Genomic DNA, 21,338 nt, shown 5'->3' on the forward strand with positions numbered 1-21,338 from the left:
TGAAAACATACCCCCCATCCACTTTTGGTGGCGGAGGTAAATATAGCGTCTTGTAACAAATGCTTTCTATGGGCAGGTTGTAATAGAAATATTAAATTTATTATTGCTGACATTCTGGGCTTGCAAGTATTATGATTTTGATATTTGTGATTTTAGGATTGGCACGCAGAAGAAGCTTACACATATTTTCTTTGTCAATATTAATGGCTATGGATTAATTATGAAGCTTTGTCTAAAAAGTAGCAACTCTGTTGGCCTATTCAGTATTCTCAGCTGAACCGATGGCTCATGATGCTTGGCACGTGATGCTTGGGGCCTGGGTACAAATCTCATGCATGAATACCTCACTATACACTCGGGATGAGTTCCAGAAAAACCAGGCGTATCTCGAATCAACATGTTGTGAAAAAGGTTTATCCCATATGAAGAGTGTTCTAAATAAGAGATGCGTTGCTGAAGGATTCAAAAATTGGAGTTCTAAAGCATAAATGTGTGCTTATTAATGAATTTCCTGTCAAATCAGTAGTGATTAATAAATGTATAAAAAGTAAATTGAAAGTGAACAACCATGGCCTTGTCCACTCTTAAGGCATTTCAAAATGTCCATTTTAACTTGAAGGGAAAAGCTTTGTTATCGTTTTCTTGGGCTTCAACATTTCAAACTCTTAAGCTTAAATTTAATTGCAGTGAAAACTGTTGTCACCCCTCAGCAAGTGAACTGTAACTGATTCGAGGTGTTGTCAAACACTCTGGGCTGGACACGGACTTGAATATACGTCGTCACGTGAATCCCCACTTGGTGTATTGCACGTTTGGGTCGTGTTTTGTCGGAACGTATGTCCGAAGCGAGCGTGCGGATTGGAAGGTAGTCATAACGTATAATGAGTGTAAAACCGCAACGAGTGTGTAGCGAGGTATTACTGTGCACAAGTGTTTATGCATTTGTCCTCATAATGTATGTATTTATCCATTATGTGCTAATGTCCATGTAATTTGCATGAAAGTGCACCGCCATCTCCTATCGTCCTTGTCCTGCCTGTGATTTGTGTTCAAGATCCTCTTTGTACCTTAATGTACTGAGAAAAAGCAATTGCAAAATGATCATTTTAATGCTTGTCGTGCCAAACGTTTCTTCCTCTTTTTATTTTGTTTTCCTTTTTCTTTTTTTTTCTTCTTCTTCTCTCTTCCAGCTGGAGCTTCACAAGTGAAATGGAATAAACAAAACCAGGATATCTTCGCAACAAGTCATGATGGAGACGTCAGAATTTGGGATAAAAGGGTAATGGTCAAGGGACTTTTTAATGTTATGAGGCTTGAGATGGAATCAGCCAGGATGCACATTGTCAGTCTAAAACAAAAACATTGCCTGTCATGTTATCACTTATTTTTCAACGGAGATCAAAACTTGATTTTTTTTTTTAAATAATGCTTGAGGAGAGGAATATGTATGTCTGTAGTTAATAAGATCAGGTTTTTATCCAAACTGGCAAAGGATGATCTGAACTTTGACATTACTTACTGCACATGAGGCACTGCATTGGCATGCTGTAGATATTAGCTAGGGGGTGTGAGACAAGTGAGCCTGGAACAGCACTGTTGATAACGTTTTACATAGGGACAGTGTATCACCCTGTTCTTTATTGCACGGCCCGCGGGCCACTGGTGGCCATAAGTGTGGCCCCTGATACGTGGCCGATAATAAATAATAATAACAAGTTCAAATTGCGAACATACCCCGTGGGAGTTCATTTGTACAACTCTCAGGTGAGCGATAGCACGGACGACAGATAGTTTTGAAATTTGGTAAGATTTTCATCGCATCAGAAAAAAAGAAACCAAAACACCTCACAATTGTGAGGCTAGCTTCATATCATCATTTGTGACTTAATTTTGCATTGAGCATCACCCAGCGCATTTAATATTAAAAAAAAAAAAAATTTTTTAAGTAAATGGGCCGAAAGGGCCGTTTCTCGGCCCAAAAGGCCAGAATCGCACTTTGGGCTCAGTTAATGCTTGGGGAATGATCTCTAGAATATACCTGTCAAGTTTGGTTCGGTTCCATTCACTAATAACCGAGAAATAATTTTAAGAAAATGGGCCATTCCTCAGCCCGAAAGGCCGCAATCACACTTTGGGCTCAGTTATTGCCTGCACATGTGTGTCTAGTATATGCCTGTCAATTTTCATCTAATTATGTTCACGAATAATGGAGACATAGACGCTCAAATGAACTGTACACAAGAAAAGAGAGAACGCGAGCGGTGCTTAGACCCCATGGGGTAAAAATACAAAAACACCCCATCATAATCTGCCATAAATGCTATCAAATTGACCCAATAGTTTCAAATGAGTGTTCCAATGCGAAGGTAAAAGTAACATCACTACGTCAGTATATGGCAGTATGTTAGCAATTATGCTTTCAACCCAGTAACCACAATGGAAAAATAAAAGAGCAAGTGGAGGTGGGGCCGAATAATCACCATTTTGGAGTCCTGCAGGCGGTGGCGGTTCTCACACTGATATCTTATCGGCAAAAGTGGCCCCCTTCTTTAAAAATAGTGAAGATCACTGGTATATCTGGTGATGTCACGATTTGGCAAGAGAAGTTTGAGCTCTTTCGATGTTCGAAGTCTCGGTGAGGTTTTGACAGTTTTGAGAAAGCACAAGAAAAACTTTCCTTTTCAATCGGTGTGGCAATGGCAGTTTAAAGCAAATTGTGTTCAGCTTTGGTTGCTTCAGATTGGCTGCTCATTCGTATTTATGTGAAAATTTCAGTAATGAATGTCACATTGCAACTTCTGAAACAAAAAAGAAAAAAAAAAAACATCATTATCTCATCAACAGTCTTTGTCACTATTATCTTGGTACATCCGAGCTTCTTGTGTTGTAGAAGTTATACCTGTAATGATATTTCTGACCAAGTGTTTGTGCTTAAAATAGAGAGCCAACTTTCCAGTGGAGTACATGGCTGCACACCTCTCACGCATTCATGGCCTGGATTGGCACCCAGATCTTGAGTTTGCTTTAGTCACTTGCAGCCAGGACAACTCTGCAAAGGTATGTCACAGAACAGTTCAATGGAGAGGTTTCTGTTTGAACTCCAGAGTGACAAATAAATGGGTGATGTAGATGCAAATATTGACTTTTCTTTTTAACCTGCCACATTTGTGTCAGTTTTGGGACATCAGAAATCCAAGGAAACACCTGGACATTCTCTCGTGCCACGTACCAGTATGGAAGGCCAGGTACACGGTAAGGCGCATTTTGTTTACATGCTGATTACAACAAGCTTTTATTTGAAATGTTGGTTCATTTGAGATGTGCTTTAGCTTATCTTTGTTTAATGCAACCTTGTTTCCTGGGCCTAACCTTACTAGCCATTCAGCAGTGGCCTCATCACAGTCATGGTGCCTCAGCTGCGCCGTGGGGAAAACAGCCTGCTACTATGGAATCTGAATGATCTTGAAGCACCCGTGCACACTTTCATGGGTCACAATGACGTGGTGCTCGAGTTTCAGTGGAGGCGCCAGAGGGACGGTGAGTGAAATTGTGAAGGACAACTGGGATTTGAAGTGTAAAAAATATTTTGCAAATGAGCAAGTTTTCCACTTGTTTGTAAAAGTAAAATCGACAGTATTCTGCAAATTGTGTTTCCTATGTATCTAGTCATCTCATTGCTCCATTTGTTTGCATACGTTTCGCTATCTTCTGCTCTGCCGACAAATGTTAAACCTGTGAACAAAAAAAAAATGTTTAGCTTGCATGACATCACAAAAAGCTTTGGCTAGATTTTCATAGGCCGGCTCGAATATGTTTTGAGCATGAAAACATTAATGCACCGTCATGTGGGTTTGTATAAAATGTGTAAAAAGTTCAACTTTCAGTTTGGCTCTTCCCCACCCCGAAGTTAAAGTGCCCAAACAGATTTATTTGTACTTTCGAAAGACTTTGCCATGTAGGTGCTTGTCCAATTTTAACTTTGACCTGGCTGTTTGATCAGACCAGAATGAGCTTCAGTGCAATGAGCTATAGGTAGTGGACAAAAAAAATGGGAACATCAATATCAAGTCACTTAATGGGCCACCATGTGCAGCTAGTACAGCTTGTACAGTATGCGCTGTGGCATAGAGTCTACCAGCATCTGGAATTTTACATGAGGGATGCGGCACCACTCTTCCATGAGAAAGTCGATCAACCCACACCTATTTGATGGAGGTGGAAAATGCTGTCTCAGGTGACATTCCAGAATATCCCATAAATGCTCTATTGGGTTCAGATCTGGTTATTGAGAAGGCTATGACGTATGGATAACATCACCGTCATGCTCATCAAACCATTGGACGACCACATGTGCTCTGTGGATGGGGGCATTGTCAGCTTGGAATACACACCTCCCAGCAGGAAAGAAATGCTGCAACATGGGATGAAGATGATAGCTCATTACGATTAAGTAACAATTGGCATTGACCTTGCTTTTTAAGGGAGCGACTGCACCCAAACCATGCAAGAATATGCGATCCACACCATGAGAGAACCACCAGAACCTTTCACTGTTGGAACCAAGCACTCATAGTTGTGGAGTTCTTTAGGTTGGCGCTGCACGTGTACTGACTGTACTCGTCTGTTTGTCGACAACATGGTGAAGGATGATTCATCTCACCCTTATCACGTTTCTCCACTGCTCGGTAGTCCATTGCCTGTGCTTTTTGCACCACTGGACTCGCAAATGTGCATTACCAGGTGTGTTGAGCAGCTTGTGTATTGCAACCCGACTTTGGTATCCGTGCCGTTTTCGGCTTACCTTTTTTTTTTAATGAAACTGGCTGCTCGCGCCCCAAATTGAAATTTACAGCCGATTGATCTGCAGCTGCTCACTTGCTTTTCCTTGCACTTCAAATTAATGTACAGATATGATGTTGGCGTATGTGCTTCCACCCACTGTTGCTCTTTGCTGAAGATGTCTTTCCCTTGGAGTTCCATGCCGACACCACCTTGGTCACCGTTGCTTGTGAAACAGCAGGTTGAGCTGTCTGTCACTGAAGCTCCTGCAAAATGCTCCTCAACAATCACCCCTCTTTCAGTCACCGAGGTCTCCTTTTGCAGCCATGCTAGCAATAATTATAGGCAAACGGGCCTGTGCAGCATTTTTATACATGACCCTAAGCATGCTGTGATGTTATTTGCTTAATTGACACATGGGCCATACCTGTGTGGAGGCTGTTTTCAATGTACCTGGTGTTTACATTTTTTGATTTTTTTTTTGTTTTATTTTTATTTTTTTAACCCAGGTATGTACATTTATTTATTTTTTTATTTTTTTTGTCCATTACCTGCATATGTTATGCATGATGATGTCTCTTTTTGGACAGTGAACAGAATGTTGTTGTTATATAGTATTTGCTGACTGTTACAGGCCAGAAGTATTACCTGTTGGTTACCTGGTCACGTGATCAAAGTTTAAGGATCTGGAGAATTGACAGCCAACTTCAGCGTGTGAGTTTAACATTAGTCTTAAAACTTTTATGCTTAAAGAATCATTGTGTTTGTTTGGAAACCACCGTGATTGATTGTGATCAATTAGTGTGTCGTGCAAGGACTTGGTTTTCAAATTGCTTTTCAAGCACACACACACACACACCTTTGTTCACTCCCCATGTGAACTTCTGATAAAAGCAAATTTGGTGATCAAGGGCTTTTTCTCAGTTAAGTGGTTGATAATTCCCACCCACTGATGTTTGCGATAAAGCATCTCGATTAGCTTGCACTCGTAGATTCATATGTTTGAAAAAGAGCCAAGTTGATGAACTCTTCTTCCACCATTTCCATAAATAGGATTTAAATGGCACAAACAATGCTGGTGGAAGACTTGCATAGGTGCAGTGAAACCTCAAAATTTTGCACTCTTACTTGGGGGATAAATGTGTGAGCATATGACAAGTGATATTGTTACGGATTTGGAAACCTTGTGCACACAAATGGCCAAAGTCCCCATCGCTTAGTTATTTCAATAAGTATGTGTTTGTAGTTGGAATCCCTCTTTCTGTCTAATGGGAATTTCGTGTGTGCTACGAGTTATTTTTTTAGTTAGGTTTTTACAACTATAACAACAACAACAACAACAACAACAACAACAACAACAACGCTCCCTCACTCAACCCAGTCACCATTGCCCACGTGTTTTTGGCTGAGGGCGTGGGCGGAGCCTCCGTCGCTTCGGATTGAGGCTCCGCTCCAAGGAAGGGCATGGACCGTTTCCTCCAGCCAATGAGTGAAGGGCGAGCACCACACGCGCGCCCCAGGTAATCGGGAGGCTGACCACGAGTCGTCCGACAACCCCTCGTCCAATCAGGAGGCGAGTGGAGAGAAAAGGAACCCCTCCCACCTCAAGAGAAGGAGACGAGAGGACGACAGACAGCAGTCATTGTGGGGATTGACTTGGTCTGCGGTCGTGGTCTGTGGTCGTGGTTCGAGCGGTCTGCAGTGACTCACCGTGGTGGTGGTGACCGAGCAGCCAGGTCGTGGGCCCGTGGACTCTGGGTCGTGGGTTTGAGTCCCACCGTGGTGGTTCGGGTCGGTGTGACCGCACGAGGCGGGACAGGTACCCCGGCCCGGCTCTACCGACTGAAGACCCACGGGGTCCAGTTTCGTGTGCATGCGTGCGTCTGCGTCTGCGTCTGTGTCTGCGTCTGCGTGTCCGTGGGCCCAGTCTGTCAAGTAAAACTGTTAAGTGCTTTTCGTTCCTTGTAAATTACATTTTCTTATTCGGATAACTCTGCTCTTTTTGTGCTCCCCCTCCCCGATTATTGTTATAAAATAAAATATACCCCTGTTAAATGTACCAGCTCGTTTTCTGTACTTTCCTTCATTGGCCTAGCAAGGTGCGTATTGAGAAATAGTAAGGCCGTTCGACCTGGGAAGTTGTCATTTGGACAACTGATCTTGGTTTACACCCGGATCGGGCTCGGTAAACAGTCCGTTCCGCCCGAGGTCCGTCGAGGGTGTGGTTTTCCCCGGTAGTTGGACGACGTGGGTATTTAGATATATTGAAATTAAGCAATTAACCCTAACCCACGCCGTCAAAATATTGGTGACCACAGTCCGCAAAGGGACCCGTGAACTCTCGGACTTATTCGAGAGTCACGACCTCAATTCCGGGTGTTCGGTGGGAGACGACTCTACTGCTCCACCTTGTGGTTGTTTATCACCGTCGAACCCCGGCCCACAACAATATATTGTTACGGCTCGGGCTTCGGGGTTCACCACGAGAGGAAACTCCTAGAACTCCTCCCAACCTCTGAGTCTGCAAGTAGATGTACCATGGATAAGTCCATGGCCTGGCAGGTTGTGAAGCAACAACGAACGTCAGACAGCCAAATCTCCCAGTGTTTCTCCGTCAAACACTGTTTGCCTGGGGGTGACGTGGCCCAACTAACCAAGGCTCTCGCCCTTCGTGCGCATTTTAATTACTGCCAAACAGAACAGAGAGTGCAGCTGGCTATTTAATGGAGCAAAACAGTTGGGGTAAAACTTCCCAGCTATCGCTCGTGCGGACGACATTTGACCAATCGGGAAAAGACCCCATGAGCAGGTTGGAAGAAAACATGCACAGGTTTACTTGTATAGGGGAAACATGGGGGAGTACATGCGGCACGTATACACAGTAAAGGTTTTATTCACAAGGAATGGCAAAGCACATATGCAGGGTGTTTGTTGATGCGACACGTATACAACAGGGAAAATTCGTATGGTATGCATGTACAACAAATAGAATTGACACAGCAGAACTTGTTCCCATGTCACTTATGAGCCCTTTCCACAATCTGACTTGATTATCAAGACATTAGACTTTGTGCCAATCAGAATCGCAACCAGAGAAATGTAGAGAGAGAGAGAGAGAAAAGTAGATGAGATGTATAGCAGAGCGTGGATACGACTCCTTCCCACCTTGGTGAGATGCGTACAAGCTCATACTGTGTGCAGACTCATGTAAGCTTCCCCTTGGTGGTTCTCACGATTCGAACAGGCAAACGTGAGTGCAGGCTTGACCAAAGGGTTTGTGGTGAGGAGTGCTGATCAAACGCCTCGTAAGTTGAAATGCCCAGGCGATCAAACATCTGGAAGATCGAGAAGTTTAGAAAGGCTGCTTCAAGGTCTCCCACGAACATTCTCCTGCCCAGCTGCTCTCTGCAACCGACCCCACTCGGTTGCACGTCATTCCTATACTTGAGTCGAGCTAATCTGCACTTTACAACACTGGGAGAGGTTGATGATGATGATGTTTGTTTCTTTGAACGATGACGTTGAATGCACATGACATTGAAGATTTGAAGTGGTTGTGTGCATTTATTGTTTGTTTTTTTTCAACAATCATAAAGGAATGCAGTTAGGTACTTTTGCAGCTTGGTATCCTACCAGCAATTTAGGCAAAATATTCCATCATTCACAAAAACATTCCGAAAACCTGTCTCGTCTTGCTAATTTAACCTTGAATGATTTGACATGTGGGAGAATGGAATTCAAAGGACCTAATTGTACTCGTTGCTCTGAGGAAGAAGCGTTGGTGAGCTTTCAACTGGGTCCGATCGTTCAAGGTTAGTCATGAAACACAAATGACTCAAACATGACAACCCTTTTTGGTTTTTTTGGACTCTGTCTGAAAATAAAGTAAACCCTTAAATATTGGCGATTTGAATATCGCAGTCTTGACCAATTGTGGGCAACCTCTTTGTGTACCTATTTAGTTATTGTGGGGGCTCAATTTCAACCAATCGCGGTTTGTGAGCCGAGTTGTGACGGTTATCTTGTACCACGAGCCTTCTGGTATTTTCCGTGCACAGTTAATAATGCGGCCAAAGCGTAAAACAGTGGACAAAAGTGATTTTATTTTATTTATTCGCTGGTTTATGGAGCTGCAGAACAATTTATTAAAAGAAAGACATCTACAGATTGCAAAGGGAAAAAAAACTTTAAGAAATTAATAGGGGGGGGGGGTGGTGGGTGGTTTCAACAAATTACAGAAGGGAAGGACCACTTTTAATGTGCTTCAATGCTGCCGGAGACGTTATCGCAAAGCCGATTTATATTTATTTTACATGTTCATGTCAATTGTGATGTTTATTTTTAGCTGCCACCCACCTTCCTCTATATTTTCTCGAAGCCCAGGAACCTAACCTCATTTTTCCCATAGGCCCTTGGTTGCAACTATCGCGGTTTTGAATATTTTTTCCAGGAACGTAACCTGTGTGATATTTAAGGGTTTACTGGAGATGATTTTCTTTTATTTGTGGAGGAATTTTACCAAGATTTTCTTGCTTCTCTGCTGCACAACTATATATAAATATCCCATCAATGGTTTCACAAAAGCTTTGCTGCAAATTGCATCAGTCATACTTTTGGCTTCCCGAATGCAGCTCTGCTCAAGAAGTAGCCTTGATGGAACCGAAGACCTTGATGAGGTGACCACCCCAGATGTTGACAGAGCCTTCCCATTATTGGAGCCGGATATAATTTCTGTGCAACCTTCTGGATTTGTGGATGCCCATAGCTCTCTGCAACCTGCAGTCTCAATGAAATCCACAACAGAGGAAGATGGTAAATGTGGCTTACTATTTTCTGGGGGAACTAAGTGGTAAGAAAGTGACTTCCTATCACGAGCAGGGGGTGGGTGTGAGGTGGGAGGGGTGTGTTTTGATGGAGATGTTTTTGTATTAATAGTTTTTTTTTGATATGATGAATCTCCAGTTTTGTCGACGAAAGATGCATCCTCTCCGGAGGTTCGAAGAAGAGGAGAGTCACAAGGTCAGCCACAGACTCTCCAGCAGGAATTCTCCTTACTCAACCTACACATTCCAAACATTACTGTGGATGAGGTACTTTATTTTATTATTATTTTTTCCACATCACTCCTTGGTCATGTATGTTCAATGTTTGACAACAAAGCGATTGGAATGGAGCAAAAGAGCAACTTGTATAATTGGAGTATTTTCATGCTTTTAACTTGCAGATGGATGCCGAAAGCAGGAGTTGTGCAGTGTCGATGCTTTGTGGAAACCATATAGTGAAGATGGTGGTCACGTTCCCTGTAAACTATCCCAGCAACGCTCTTCCCTCCTTCAAGTTCATCACTCCAACCTCTGTTGGTGGTTCTATGAAGAGCAAACTGATGAAGGTTTGAATCTTCTCTTTTAACTTTATTTTTAGACAGAGGGCAAAGCTTCGCAAAGAGATAAACAACAGAATAGTCAGAGTCCAACAAATCAACAATGGAGTCGATGAGGATGGACAGATAAGGGAATGGGGAATTGAGCAAGCAACAAATTGCACACAAATATGGTGGAATTTTTGATCCCTTCTTCCCCACCCCTTCCACACGAAACTCCATACTTGGCTCTTCTTTTTCTTGTCTTCCTTACTCGTGTTCCTCCCAAACCTCTTTCACTTCTTTACCAACTCCTCCCACACTCCACCACCCTTCTTTCTCTCTTCTCTTCCCTTCTCTTGCTTTTCTCATTAATTTTTTTTTCTCAATTTGACCTGCTCTGCAAGGGACGTGTGAGATTAAATAGATGGCACCCTACCATATCGCATCCTGTTGAGGTTGAAATCGTCACCCAGCCCAAGTTTTCTTTGAAAACTACTCCATGAAGGTTGCATTTATTACCCAGCTAGTCTACAGCTTGGGGATACTTTTCCTGCAGCTGAGTGCATTTTTCTTGCACTTTTATATTGTCTGCCTACCACTGTGCTTTCTTGCATGTTTCTTTTTGCTCGTTCACAAGCAAAAGTAGTTGTGTTTTCAGATCCTTAGGGATACATCCCTGCAGAAGGTGAAGCGGAACCAGAATTGTTTGGAGCCTTGTTTACGACGGCTCGTCGCTGCACTAGACAGCCTGGTGGTGGGTGACTGAAACACAAAGCCACAATATACTAGTAGTGATGGTCAAGCCGGACGTTGTGGTTGTGCATTGTCTAACGAAAAAGTAGTCAAGGCAGTTATTCCTAAGAAGTATAAGATGGGTGAAATATTTTGAATTTAAAAATCGTTTACAGCTGGTTAGACTTTTCAGAGATGTTTTTCATCTCGACCACATTTTGTTTTGCAACCAAATCATCACAAATCACATTGTTTTCAAAACTTAGTGTTGTATTTGCAACACGTACAACAACATGTACACGTGTTTCAACAAAAGTGGACTATTTTAATTTTTTGTTGAAAAATTACAAAAGGTATCAAGTTCAGTGATCCATTGATGGAAAGCATACACCATGCCACTTTCAAATCATTCATTAATTATTCTGTTTGTAATTGACAATTTCAATGTGTGCTCTGCTTCTGTTCAAGCAGGCTTTGATCCTGACTCCAAAATTCTCCACAACTCATCTACAAGTGGCTGGAGTGGTAGCATGATGGTAGTCCTCCACCTGCTGCTTCAGGACAGCCAGGGTTTGAGGTTTGTTGGCATAAACTTGACCTCTGGCAGCACCCCAAAAGAACAAATCTATTGGATTGAAATCCAGGCTTTGGTGGCCCATTCATGTGCTTTGCCCAGGCTGATAACATGGTTTCCAAACAGATGGTGGAGCAAGTCGATGGTTTCACCTGTAGTGTGCGGTGGGGCACCGTCCTGCATGAACCATGTAAGTCTCAGGTGGTTTGGAGATGACTGGTTGAGCGAGATCAGCATGGAAACCATCGACTTGCTACACCAGCCAGTTGGAAATTGTCATCTGCCTGGGCCAAGCATATGCGTGGGCCCCCAAAGCCTGGATTTGAATCCATTGCATTTTTTTGGGGGGGTGTTGCCAAAGGTCGTTTATGCCAACAAACCTCGAACCCTGGCTGTGCTAAAGCAGTCTTACCATTGGCATCCTTGAACCAATACAGTCCCAGCCTTCCCCATCTGGCATTCAATGCACAGAAGCAAGTGGACTTGAGGGCCCTTGAGAGACTTCTTAGACACCTCGGGAAGCTCAGCACCCCAAAAGATGTTGTGATTGTTGATAGCCCCATTCAAATGGAAGTTTGCTTCATCACTGAACCACAAGGACTTGATCCAGTTTGGGTACCTTTCCATTTGATCACTGAACCAATCACACATTTTTACTCGGCTTGCCATGTCATTCAGTTAGTTTTACCTTATTGAAATAAGTTAGTAGGGGTAGAGCTTAAGTTTAAAAATGAGATTGCACAACACAGATGAGGCTGAGATCGCCAGTTCTTGGGAATGCTGACTGTGGGATTTCTTAGGATTTTCAATAGCTGAATTTCACACAAGATCAATGTTTCCATGGTAACACTGAGTGGGCAGCCACTGTTGCCTTTATTTTGATGGTTTTTATGCTTCCATGTGCTTGGAAGTGCTCCACAACCACTGAATGCTCCCATTGGAAGCTCCATTATGGGTGTGAACATTGTAATAATGACAGTATCATTGGAGCACCTGCACATAGGATTTTGTCTCAAACCGCAAAGTCATGATTTTCACTTTTTGTTCCACTGTGAACACCATAGTTGACAGGGTTCTACTGATTACTTGTTAGAAATAGCATACCACCACTATAACCTGCAAGAGGGTGTAGCATAAGAAACGACAGCATATATCAGGCTGCTCAAATAGTCCACTGTTTTGAAACACCCTGAATGTACATATATATTTTGTGCAACAGACAAAATTTGTGGTGAAGTAAGTGCATGTTGTGTTTCCTGAAATAAATTGTGCGACGGCGTGGGCTGCAGAGGACAAGTAGGGGGAGGGGGTTGTTCACATTAATTCTACATTAACATTCTTGATTTTCAGGACTCTGTATGGTCACTTGTTAATTAATATTTCTTTGTTGCACAGAACCAGGAAGGTGGTGTGGGACCCAATCAGACGGTGACTTTTGGCCTTACCAGCACCACAGTCTCCTCGCCTCTTCCTTTCCATCGTGTCAATTCCTACGGCTCGTATCAGGATTCCAATGTGCCATTCCCTCGAACCTCAGGCGCTCGCTTTTGTGGAGCAGGTAGTCTGACTGGTCTGATTTGGGAACTTGCATGGCGTGAGGAAGGTTCAGTGGTTGAACAGATGGCCCCAAATGTGCTATTTTATGTCTCACTTTGTGGATCCCACCTGCAGGGTACCTTGTTTATTTCATGAGACCGATCACCATGAACCGTTCACTTTCTCCAGCTGAGCTCACACCAAGGTTTGTTTGTTTGGATATGGCATGTCTAACTGTGTACAATTAATTTTAGGAATGTTCCACATTTTCATTGTACGAGACATGCATCCCATCACTTTGCTGATTGATTTAATCAAAAGACAGCACGTTGTACTTAACAAACACATTGCATGTCTATCTGTGAATCTCATAGAGGATGTAAATGAAGTGAAACGTGTGAAAAAGATCTTTGACAACATATGGCCATGGTGGTTTGTGTGCTCTTTCTGTGTTCTAAAATCTAAAGGGTTCCTGCTGTCATGGAATAACAAATGTTTCTGCTGGAATCGCTCCATCAAGTTCCTATTCTCACTTCTACTTCTTCTTTTTCAACCTGGAAAGACGGGCTTTTAAACCTGGCATCTTTGTGATTAAACGTACACAAATTTTTGCTCCAGGTAAATCAATTAGTAGCTTTCCAACCAAGTAAATCGACTATAAGCTTTCCAATGATACCATTTTTATTATTGCACAACAGCAGGAACCCTTTTTGAATGAAGTGTGTCAGACACGCACGGCAGGACGAACGCTTCTCCTTTTAGTAATAGATGAATGTATATCTTAGGGCTGGGCTGTTTAAATGATTAAACATTCATTCAGGTCATTAAACACGCAACATGCTTCTGAACATTCAATTAATATCCCTTAATTATACATTTTATTAGCCAAGGCTGTATGACAAGGTGAAATCGATGTATTTTTCCATGAATTATAAGGGCATAGTGAACAATGGGCAAATCGACATTGTATGTGGGATATGAACCTGCAATCTCACTGTCGACAAGTGCTCAGATGAGAACAAACGGGCTATGTACTTTTACTACATTGTTGATAATGTATCGTTCTTTTCAGCAAAGTTTATTTTTAAATTGTCTTGTGTTGAGCAGTACATGTATTGACATTTCATGAACTGAAGACCTGGATCCCAATTGCAAATTGATATTTTCTTGCATCACCGTGGGTTGACATATTTGACATTCCCATCTGAGCCCATCGAATCCCTGCTTAAATTTCCATTTGTACATTGATTTGTCCATCTAGCTATATATCACTAAAACTCTCATCTTGTATGTATATGTATATGTATATGTGTATGTATATATATATATATATATATATATATATATATATATATATATATATATATATATGTGTTTGTTCCCGAAATACAGCCAAAACGGTACAGGATAGCACAAAAAAATTAGGGCCACCTTACTCACCATTCGCCTGCGGTGTGCAGTATCAAGTTTCGTTCAAATCGGGCAACAAAAAAAGTTATTAAAAACTCAATTCCCGATTCAGTCAAGTTCTCTTCGAGATAATTTGATTAATGCAAACAACCTCAGCGATATAGTTCGCTGGAGCTATCTTTTTTTTTCTTGAATTTTTTTTTTCATCAACCGCTGTCACAACGGGTTCTCGGGTCGTCTCGTATATTACTAAAACTCTCATCTTGTGTGTGTGTGTATATGTATGTATGTGTATATAAATATATATATATGTTCCTGAAATACAGCCAAAACAGTACACGATAGCACAAAACTTTTAGGGCCACCTTACTCACCATTCGCCTTCAGTGTGCAATATCAAGTTTCGTTCAAATCGGGCAATGAAAAAAAAACTATTAAAAAATCAATTCCCAATTTAGACAAGTACTCTTCGGGAGTATTTGATCAATGCAAACAACCTCAGCGGTATATATCGCTGGAGCTATCGCTTTTTTTTTTCTTGAAATGTTTTTTTTCATCAACTGCTGTCACAACGGGAAGCCAACGGGTTCACGGGTCGTCTCGTCATCTACTAATATCCTTGTAATTCATGACAAAAAAATAAAATTAGATGGATGTCTCATAATCTTGTCCAACATTGAGACATGTACTTGCTATTCCATGAGGTTGAAGCTGGTCATCATATGGCACCCTTGATGCCGTTTGTTGCATCAGTTTAAAGTGTACTGCCAATACTTTATCAGCATGGTTGGTGATTGCAGCTCGATGTTAGTGTGTTAGGCTGCTCTTGTTTGCAGCATGTTGTTTTTCGGCTAATGAGAAGCTTATGTTTTAATCGGCTAATGTCACTCTGCATCTCTACCCACTACATCGTGTACATCCCGTTATCGCTACCTGACACGTGTCTCCTCTCCTCCTCCCTTCCTCTCTCTCTCTCTCTCTCTCTCTCTCTCTCTCTCTCTCTCTCTCTCTCTCTCTCTCTCTCTCTCTCTCTCTCTCTCTCTCTCTCTCTCTCTCTCTCTCTCTCTCTCTCTCTCTCTCTCTCTCTCTCTCTCCTCTTTTCCTGTTCATTCATTCCCTTCTTATGTCCAAATGCGCTCCCATCCCCCTACCATCAATTAATTGTTTTTTTTACCGTCTTTTACCTCGATCTTCCACGAACTTCGATTTTTGTATTTAAATAAATAATTAAACCGCCAATGATGGGTGGTCTTGTTAAATACTGCTGGGCATCAGTTTGGTGAGTTTGGTTTGCTCCTGCATTTGTGCATCGTGTAATGATCAAGATGCGTCTCATGAAGGCCTTTTGAGATTGAGTCGGATGCCATACACAAATTACTGAGTGGCTCTTCTCGTCGAGTGTCAGTCGATGAAGGCAATAAAATCAAACTACGAACGAGATCACAAAAGCAATCAAATTCAATGTTTTTTTTTTCTGAACAAGATAATAAATGAGTTATCCATGATAATATCAGAGGTAATACAATTCCAGCAATATGATGGTGAGCAGCTTGTCAATGTAAGTGTAGACAAAAGGAAAATTCCGGATGACTTCATCAATCAAACACTACAAAGTTTGTTCAGCATTGCATTGCTTGAAAGGTATGCTTTCTTGGCACAGCCAAGAAGTAAAATCCTGTCGGTGTGATATGGATAACAGTTTGGTACCGTGTTCTACCTCAGTGCTGGGTAGTCACTGCAAGCCCTCCAGTCACCAGGCCTTTTTTTTAATTGTGTTTTTTTTTTCCTGGACCATATGTAAAGGCAAGGACCAGTTGCTGTTTGAAGGTCAAATGAGAAGCAGCTCAAGCATGTGGTCAAACTCTGCTTTAGATACAGTGTAATGATCAGGAGCAGGTCGACATGGCCTGTGACTGGAGGTCCATCCATGTTAATGTGATAAGTAGTTGAGTGTTTGACTAATATGTCACTGAAGGTGGGTTAAGTTATCTCTGGGTACTGTCAAAGGATAGCATCAACACGAGAAATGTCAGGCCTGACCAACATTGTGCTGACAGAGGGCATACCCTTGACACAGATTAGAGGTCGAGTCTGTGAGCTTTTGGTTTTTGACATCCACCAGCAAGCCAGTGTCTCAGGAAATCAGCTCTGATGACTGTAGTGGATAACTCGGCTATGATGAAGTTCACTCTTGGACACATCTCAGGCAGACGTCAAGGCTTAACGATCGTTCACCACACATGGAAATGGAAAACTGGTTGACAGCTTGAGTAAATATGGTAGGTTTACATTTGTTCATAACCGCTGGGGGTAAAATTCTGACTAGCTCCAACCAGTATCAACTAAAAATTGGGTGCCAGTGTTCTTGTCTCTGATGGAAAAACCAAGCAACTTGGTTGTTGGTCACCTGGCTGACTCGTCACTGTGAGTCACTGACTGTGGCATTTCTCAACTGTGAAACAGGGCAATCTGGAAAACTGCAGGGTGGAACACATTTGTGAGCGTTCTTCCGAAACTGCCAATGATACCAACACTTCCTGCATGTGTCTCTGGGCCAGAAATAGGACATTGTCACCTCTGCCCTTGGTTTTTGCTACGACTCCAACTATGATTGCACTTCTCCATAAGATGATATGTAGGGGCCTGCATCATGGTGGTTAACAGTTCCACTTGAGTTTGCAGTCATTGCATGTCGGATGTAGCTGGGGTGGACATGGCATCACCTGACTGAGATGTGACTGCATCGATGGAGGACGTGTCTGGGGTAGCGACTTTGACTCTCTTGTCAGCTATGTCGGCGAATCGCTCAACGTTGACCAAATTACTGGTTGAAGCCAAAATGCGCTGAGCATCGTTTGGCAATTGTTGGAGAAACAGCTGCTTGAGTATATTATCCTTGATTATTCTCACTCAACAGGTGCCACTTCCTTTGTCACAATTGAGAAGATTTAGGTCCCCAGCTCCTTTGAAGTAAGAAGTCAGTGCAAGTGCTTTTGCTCTGGGGTGGATGTGTGGCAGACGAGCTCTGTTTTGAGGGAGTCTTTAGGCCTTTCTGTGGGTAGCTCAATGAGAAGGTCCTTAATTTCTTGCACTATCTCAGACTGAAGAGAAGCCACAACATATTCAAATTTAGTTTCTTGCTCTGTGATTCTTTGGGTTAGAAACTGGGCCTCAACTTGAGCGAACCAAATGGGTCTTTTGGCCAAGAGGGGGGTAGTTTCAGATAACTGTGATAGGAGGTGTGACATAAGGAGACTATCATGCAATATGATGGAATGTGTAATGGATCACATTGGGGTCACCAATTGTGGATGAAGTTTGGTTCAGGGATAGTAAGAGTGACCAGGACAAATATTCGCTGTCAGGTCGTCTTCATCAGAGCCAGGTCGTCTTCCTTCGATCAGACATCTTTTGCGCAAAAGGTTATTCAGCTGGTTTGGCAGCAGTATCATTGTCACCTCCAAAGAATAAAGCTTATCCTAAGGGAGTTCAAATAAGTTGTGGTGCTGATGAGCAAGGGTATAAGTTGGCACTGGTGTCGATTTTAATAATGGTCGAATGTGGTGCTGTTGTCTGACTAAAGATCCAAGATTGCACTGGTGAAAATGTCGATGTTGGCACTGCAATTCACTTAGCGAGAAAAGTGAAAACTGTATCACCCTGCAAATCCCTGACATGTTGAATAAGCATGAGAGCAAGAATATAGGATAAAGGTGAGAATCATAAAAATAGGGTTTTGCGCATGGCATGGAAAAGTCACCCATTAACTTGACATGACAATTGAACGTGATGTCTACCTTCTGGTGTGTGGGGGGGGGGGGGGGAGGAAAGATAAAGGGAGAAGAAGCATAATTAGAATCTGCTACTGATTGGCCAATTGTAGTCACGTGAGCTCCTTGCCAAGAGGTGAATGATTACATCCATGGCTTGTGTAATAAGAAATGAGTATTGTAATTGGAATACTGGTTTCTACCAAGTGGCACTATACAATCCACATTTAGATGGAGAGAATAGTGGTCCAGTGGTTCAAGAGTGTGAGAGGTCAAACAGCACAGAAAAACTGTATGATATTGTTATGTTTGTGGGGTAGATTGAGGAATTTCATAATATAAGCATGGTCCGTGGACGGGCAACTAACATCTCGATGTAAACGAGGGAAAACTGTGAGCTTAAGATTATGTGTTACCACATGGGGTGGTGCTGTGTTAACTCGGTAGGGTTTAAGGCTAGTTTCTCCCAGTATGTGATTGCCCCCTGTGGCCTTTCCCTACGTTTTTGCATTTACAAAGCTGGCTCTAAAAAGGAACCGCCTTCTTCCAACAACAACAGAGCCGAACGTTTCCGAGCAGGCAAAAACCCCGCCTTCGCACCGGTAGGCCATGCCCCCGAGGCTGATGATTGGTCAGTGTGACGTAGGGAGGAGGAGGAGAAGGGGGAGGATCGTGTGGAGGCGATGGTCAGAACACATAGAAGCTCTTGCTTTTCCTCGACACGGTTAAGAGGGCAGTGCGATTCTTGTTGTTGGAGCTAGTGTGAATTTGTTCACAAACTGAAATAAGATGCTCGCCATTGACTGTTTGCCTGGGTCATGAAGTTTGTACGTGGAGGAGGAAGAGGAGGAAGAGGAGGAGGAGGAGGAGAAGAATCGCACATCTCTTGGCCTTGTCTCAGAGCCGCAGCAATTGCCTTGTTGTATGATTAAGAAGAAAGGTGGTGCCATTTGGTGTTTGTGGACCTGTAATTTAGCGGGAGCGGTGTGGCATTCTCGATCGCTAGGAAAAAACTGTCCAGTGGTTCGAGGGCACAGATGAAGACCATCTGCACGAATTACCTCGCATACGTGACCCAGAGGAGCGATTTGCCGCCATTTTGCAGTGCGTTTCCCATGCGGTGGCTATGCGGTTTCGAGGATCGCCAGGCTCCTCAAAGATCATTTCTGGACACACAGCGAAGTACCAGAACAAAAGGGAGAATTTTCTTTTATTATATCCGTTCCCTTGTCTGTTTTTGTGACTGAGTGGAGACGTCTCAAATTAGGTTTTAGTTCACCTCACGCTTTGATTCCCTCACGCTTTGATTTATTTTCATTATGAAGCATTGAATTATTTTCATTAAATCATCATTTGTTGAATTTACTGTGTTTTGTCGACTCGTTGTGGGTTCGAGGATATACCAGTGTACTTCTGTCTGGTACACGCCCTTGCCGCCCTCCATCCCGCGCATGCCATAGTCTCCAAGGATCTCAGCTGTTCGCCTCGAAGTAGAACCGTTCGGCTATCCATCCAGGTCGGTCTCATTTCTATGATGTCTATGGTTTTGGTGTAAAGAATTGTTGTACGTATTTTAATGACTTGTAAACACATACACACACACACACACACACACACACACACACACACACACACACACACACACACACACACACACACACACACACACACACACACTGGGAGTGGCACTATATGATGCACCATTCATCCCTTCCCCCCACTACTGTCCAACCCCCTCCCCCCACCACCACTATTCTCGAGTCTGGGATTAAGAGCCAGCATGGCCACAAGAGGTTACTTTGAAATGGGTGTAATTGTTGGTGCACGTTTGGTGACAAAGGCTGTGGAATTGCTAACGTGTCACGAGGAATTGTCTCAAAGGTGATGTCATCCTGGGAAAAAGAAAGAAAGACTTCATCATCGAAGGGCAACAGTGGGCAGAAGCGCTTGCTCGACAAACGTGATGCACTGACATTGGTCCAGACTGCGAGGTTTAACAGGATAGCAATAGCAGACAACGCTGTGAGTCGTGAACATCGTGTATCGTCATAAGGGAACTTCACAGAGTGGAATGCCATAGCCTTCGCCGTGTTCTCGACAAACGGATGTGTGCAGGTGTGGTGACAGCCCAGGGAGCTCTACAGCCCCGAGTGCCTGGTTCCAACAGTAAAACATTCTAGTGGTTCCATAATGGTGTGGGGCATATTTTCCTGATCCACGCATTCCATGAGAAGACAGGGTTGATGAAGTGTGCTTTGTTACCGTCCTGAGCGATATGCATCCCATTATGCAGCATTTCTTCCCCGTTGGGAGGGGTGTCTTTCATGACGACCATGCAGGGCACGTGCTATCACGGTGGTCTACGGACAGGCAAACAAACCCAAATGCAATACCCTCTCCTTTGGTGAGAGTAATAAGCGTTTTCCCGACAGCTCCTCAACATGTGTGTGTATATATACATGTTGACTCGTTATCGTGCCCTCATATCTCTGCTTCCTTTTGTTCATTAGCAAGGGGGTGGCTGGATATTTAAATGAGGATTGCGCACTTTGAAGGACTTCGTTGTTTTGAGCACAATGCATTGCTCAAGAAAATTGGATTTCCTGATCCTTTAATACATTTTTGCAAAAGATTATTATCATACAAAATTAAAATTGGATAAGAACATCATTAATGGATGGTGATTTTTTTTTCAATTAAATTTACCATGTTAATTTCCGTTGATTATAAAAACCAAAACCTTTCCTCATGACGTGATTGTTTTCTTCTGTGTTGAACAGGGATTTGTGCACATGCTGTCCATCATAAGTCTTCGAAGCTTTGTTTGCCGAATGTTTTTTTATTATTATTATTTATATGACATTGATTTGGGGGGATACCTGATATGCAAGAGCTCAAACGCACTTCGAAAAACTAGAACGCACTTCGAAAAACTAGAACGGCACTCGGAGTGCATCCCTCTGCCAAGCTGAACAGCTTACATTTTGTATCCAACTAATGGGCCGGATCCAGATCCAGACCTGAACCAAAATCAAATCTGCTTCCTCTTGTCACTTACCCAACTCATCTACCACGTTTTGTTATAATTCATCCACATCTTTTTGAGACATCATGCCATATCGTTTTTGGCCCTTTCTCTCGATGGGGAAGAATCGCTTATAAAAGAAAGAAAGAA

At 42.8% G+C, this 21,338-nt stretch overlaps 1 protein-coding gene across 6 annotated transcripts in view; it reads left to right on the forward strand.

Moving 5' to 3' along the window:
- Positions 1 to 21,338, forward strand: part of WDR59 (WD repeat domain 59) — a 69,417-nt gene that overhangs the window by 21,885 nt on the left and 26,194 nt on the right. For 5 of the 6 annotated variants that reach the window (XM_085888286.1, XM_085888285.1, XM_085888290.1 and 2 more), the window contains 11 exons: positions 1,191 to 1,279; positions 2,941 to 3,057; positions 3,175 to 3,252; positions 3,378 to 3,537; positions 5,414 to 5,493; positions 9,411 to 9,591; positions 9,742 to 9,869; positions 10,004 to 10,168; positions 10,788 to 10,895; positions 12,843 to 13,005; positions 13,119 to 13,188. In XM_085888286.1, the coding sequence (XP_085744412.1) occupies positions 1,191 to 1,279; positions 2,941 to 3,057; positions 3,175 to 3,252; positions 3,378 to 3,537; positions 5,414 to 5,493; positions 9,411 to 9,591; positions 9,742 to 9,869; positions 10,004 to 10,168; positions 10,788 to 10,895; positions 12,843 to 13,005; positions 13,119 to 13,188 (1,339 nt within the window). The remainder of the gene's footprint in view (positions 1 to 1,190; positions 1,280 to 2,940; positions 3,058 to 3,174; positions 3,253 to 3,377; positions 3,538 to 5,413; positions 5,494 to 9,410; positions 9,592 to 9,741; positions 9,870 to 10,003; positions 10,169 to 10,787; positions 10,896 to 12,842; positions 13,006 to 13,118; positions 13,189 to 21,338) is intronic. The other variant, XM_085888288.1, reaches the window with a different exon arrangement.

The sequence above is a fragment of the Eptatretus burgeri genome, chromosome 7 (assembly GCF_056783735.1).
Source record: "Eptatretus burgeri isolate ZD-2024b chromosome 7, Ebu_testis_v1, whole genome shotgun sequence".
NCBI classification, from domain to species: domain Eukaryota; kingdom Metazoa; phylum Chordata; class Myxini; order Myxiniformes; family Myxinidae; genus Eptatretus; species Eptatretus burgeri.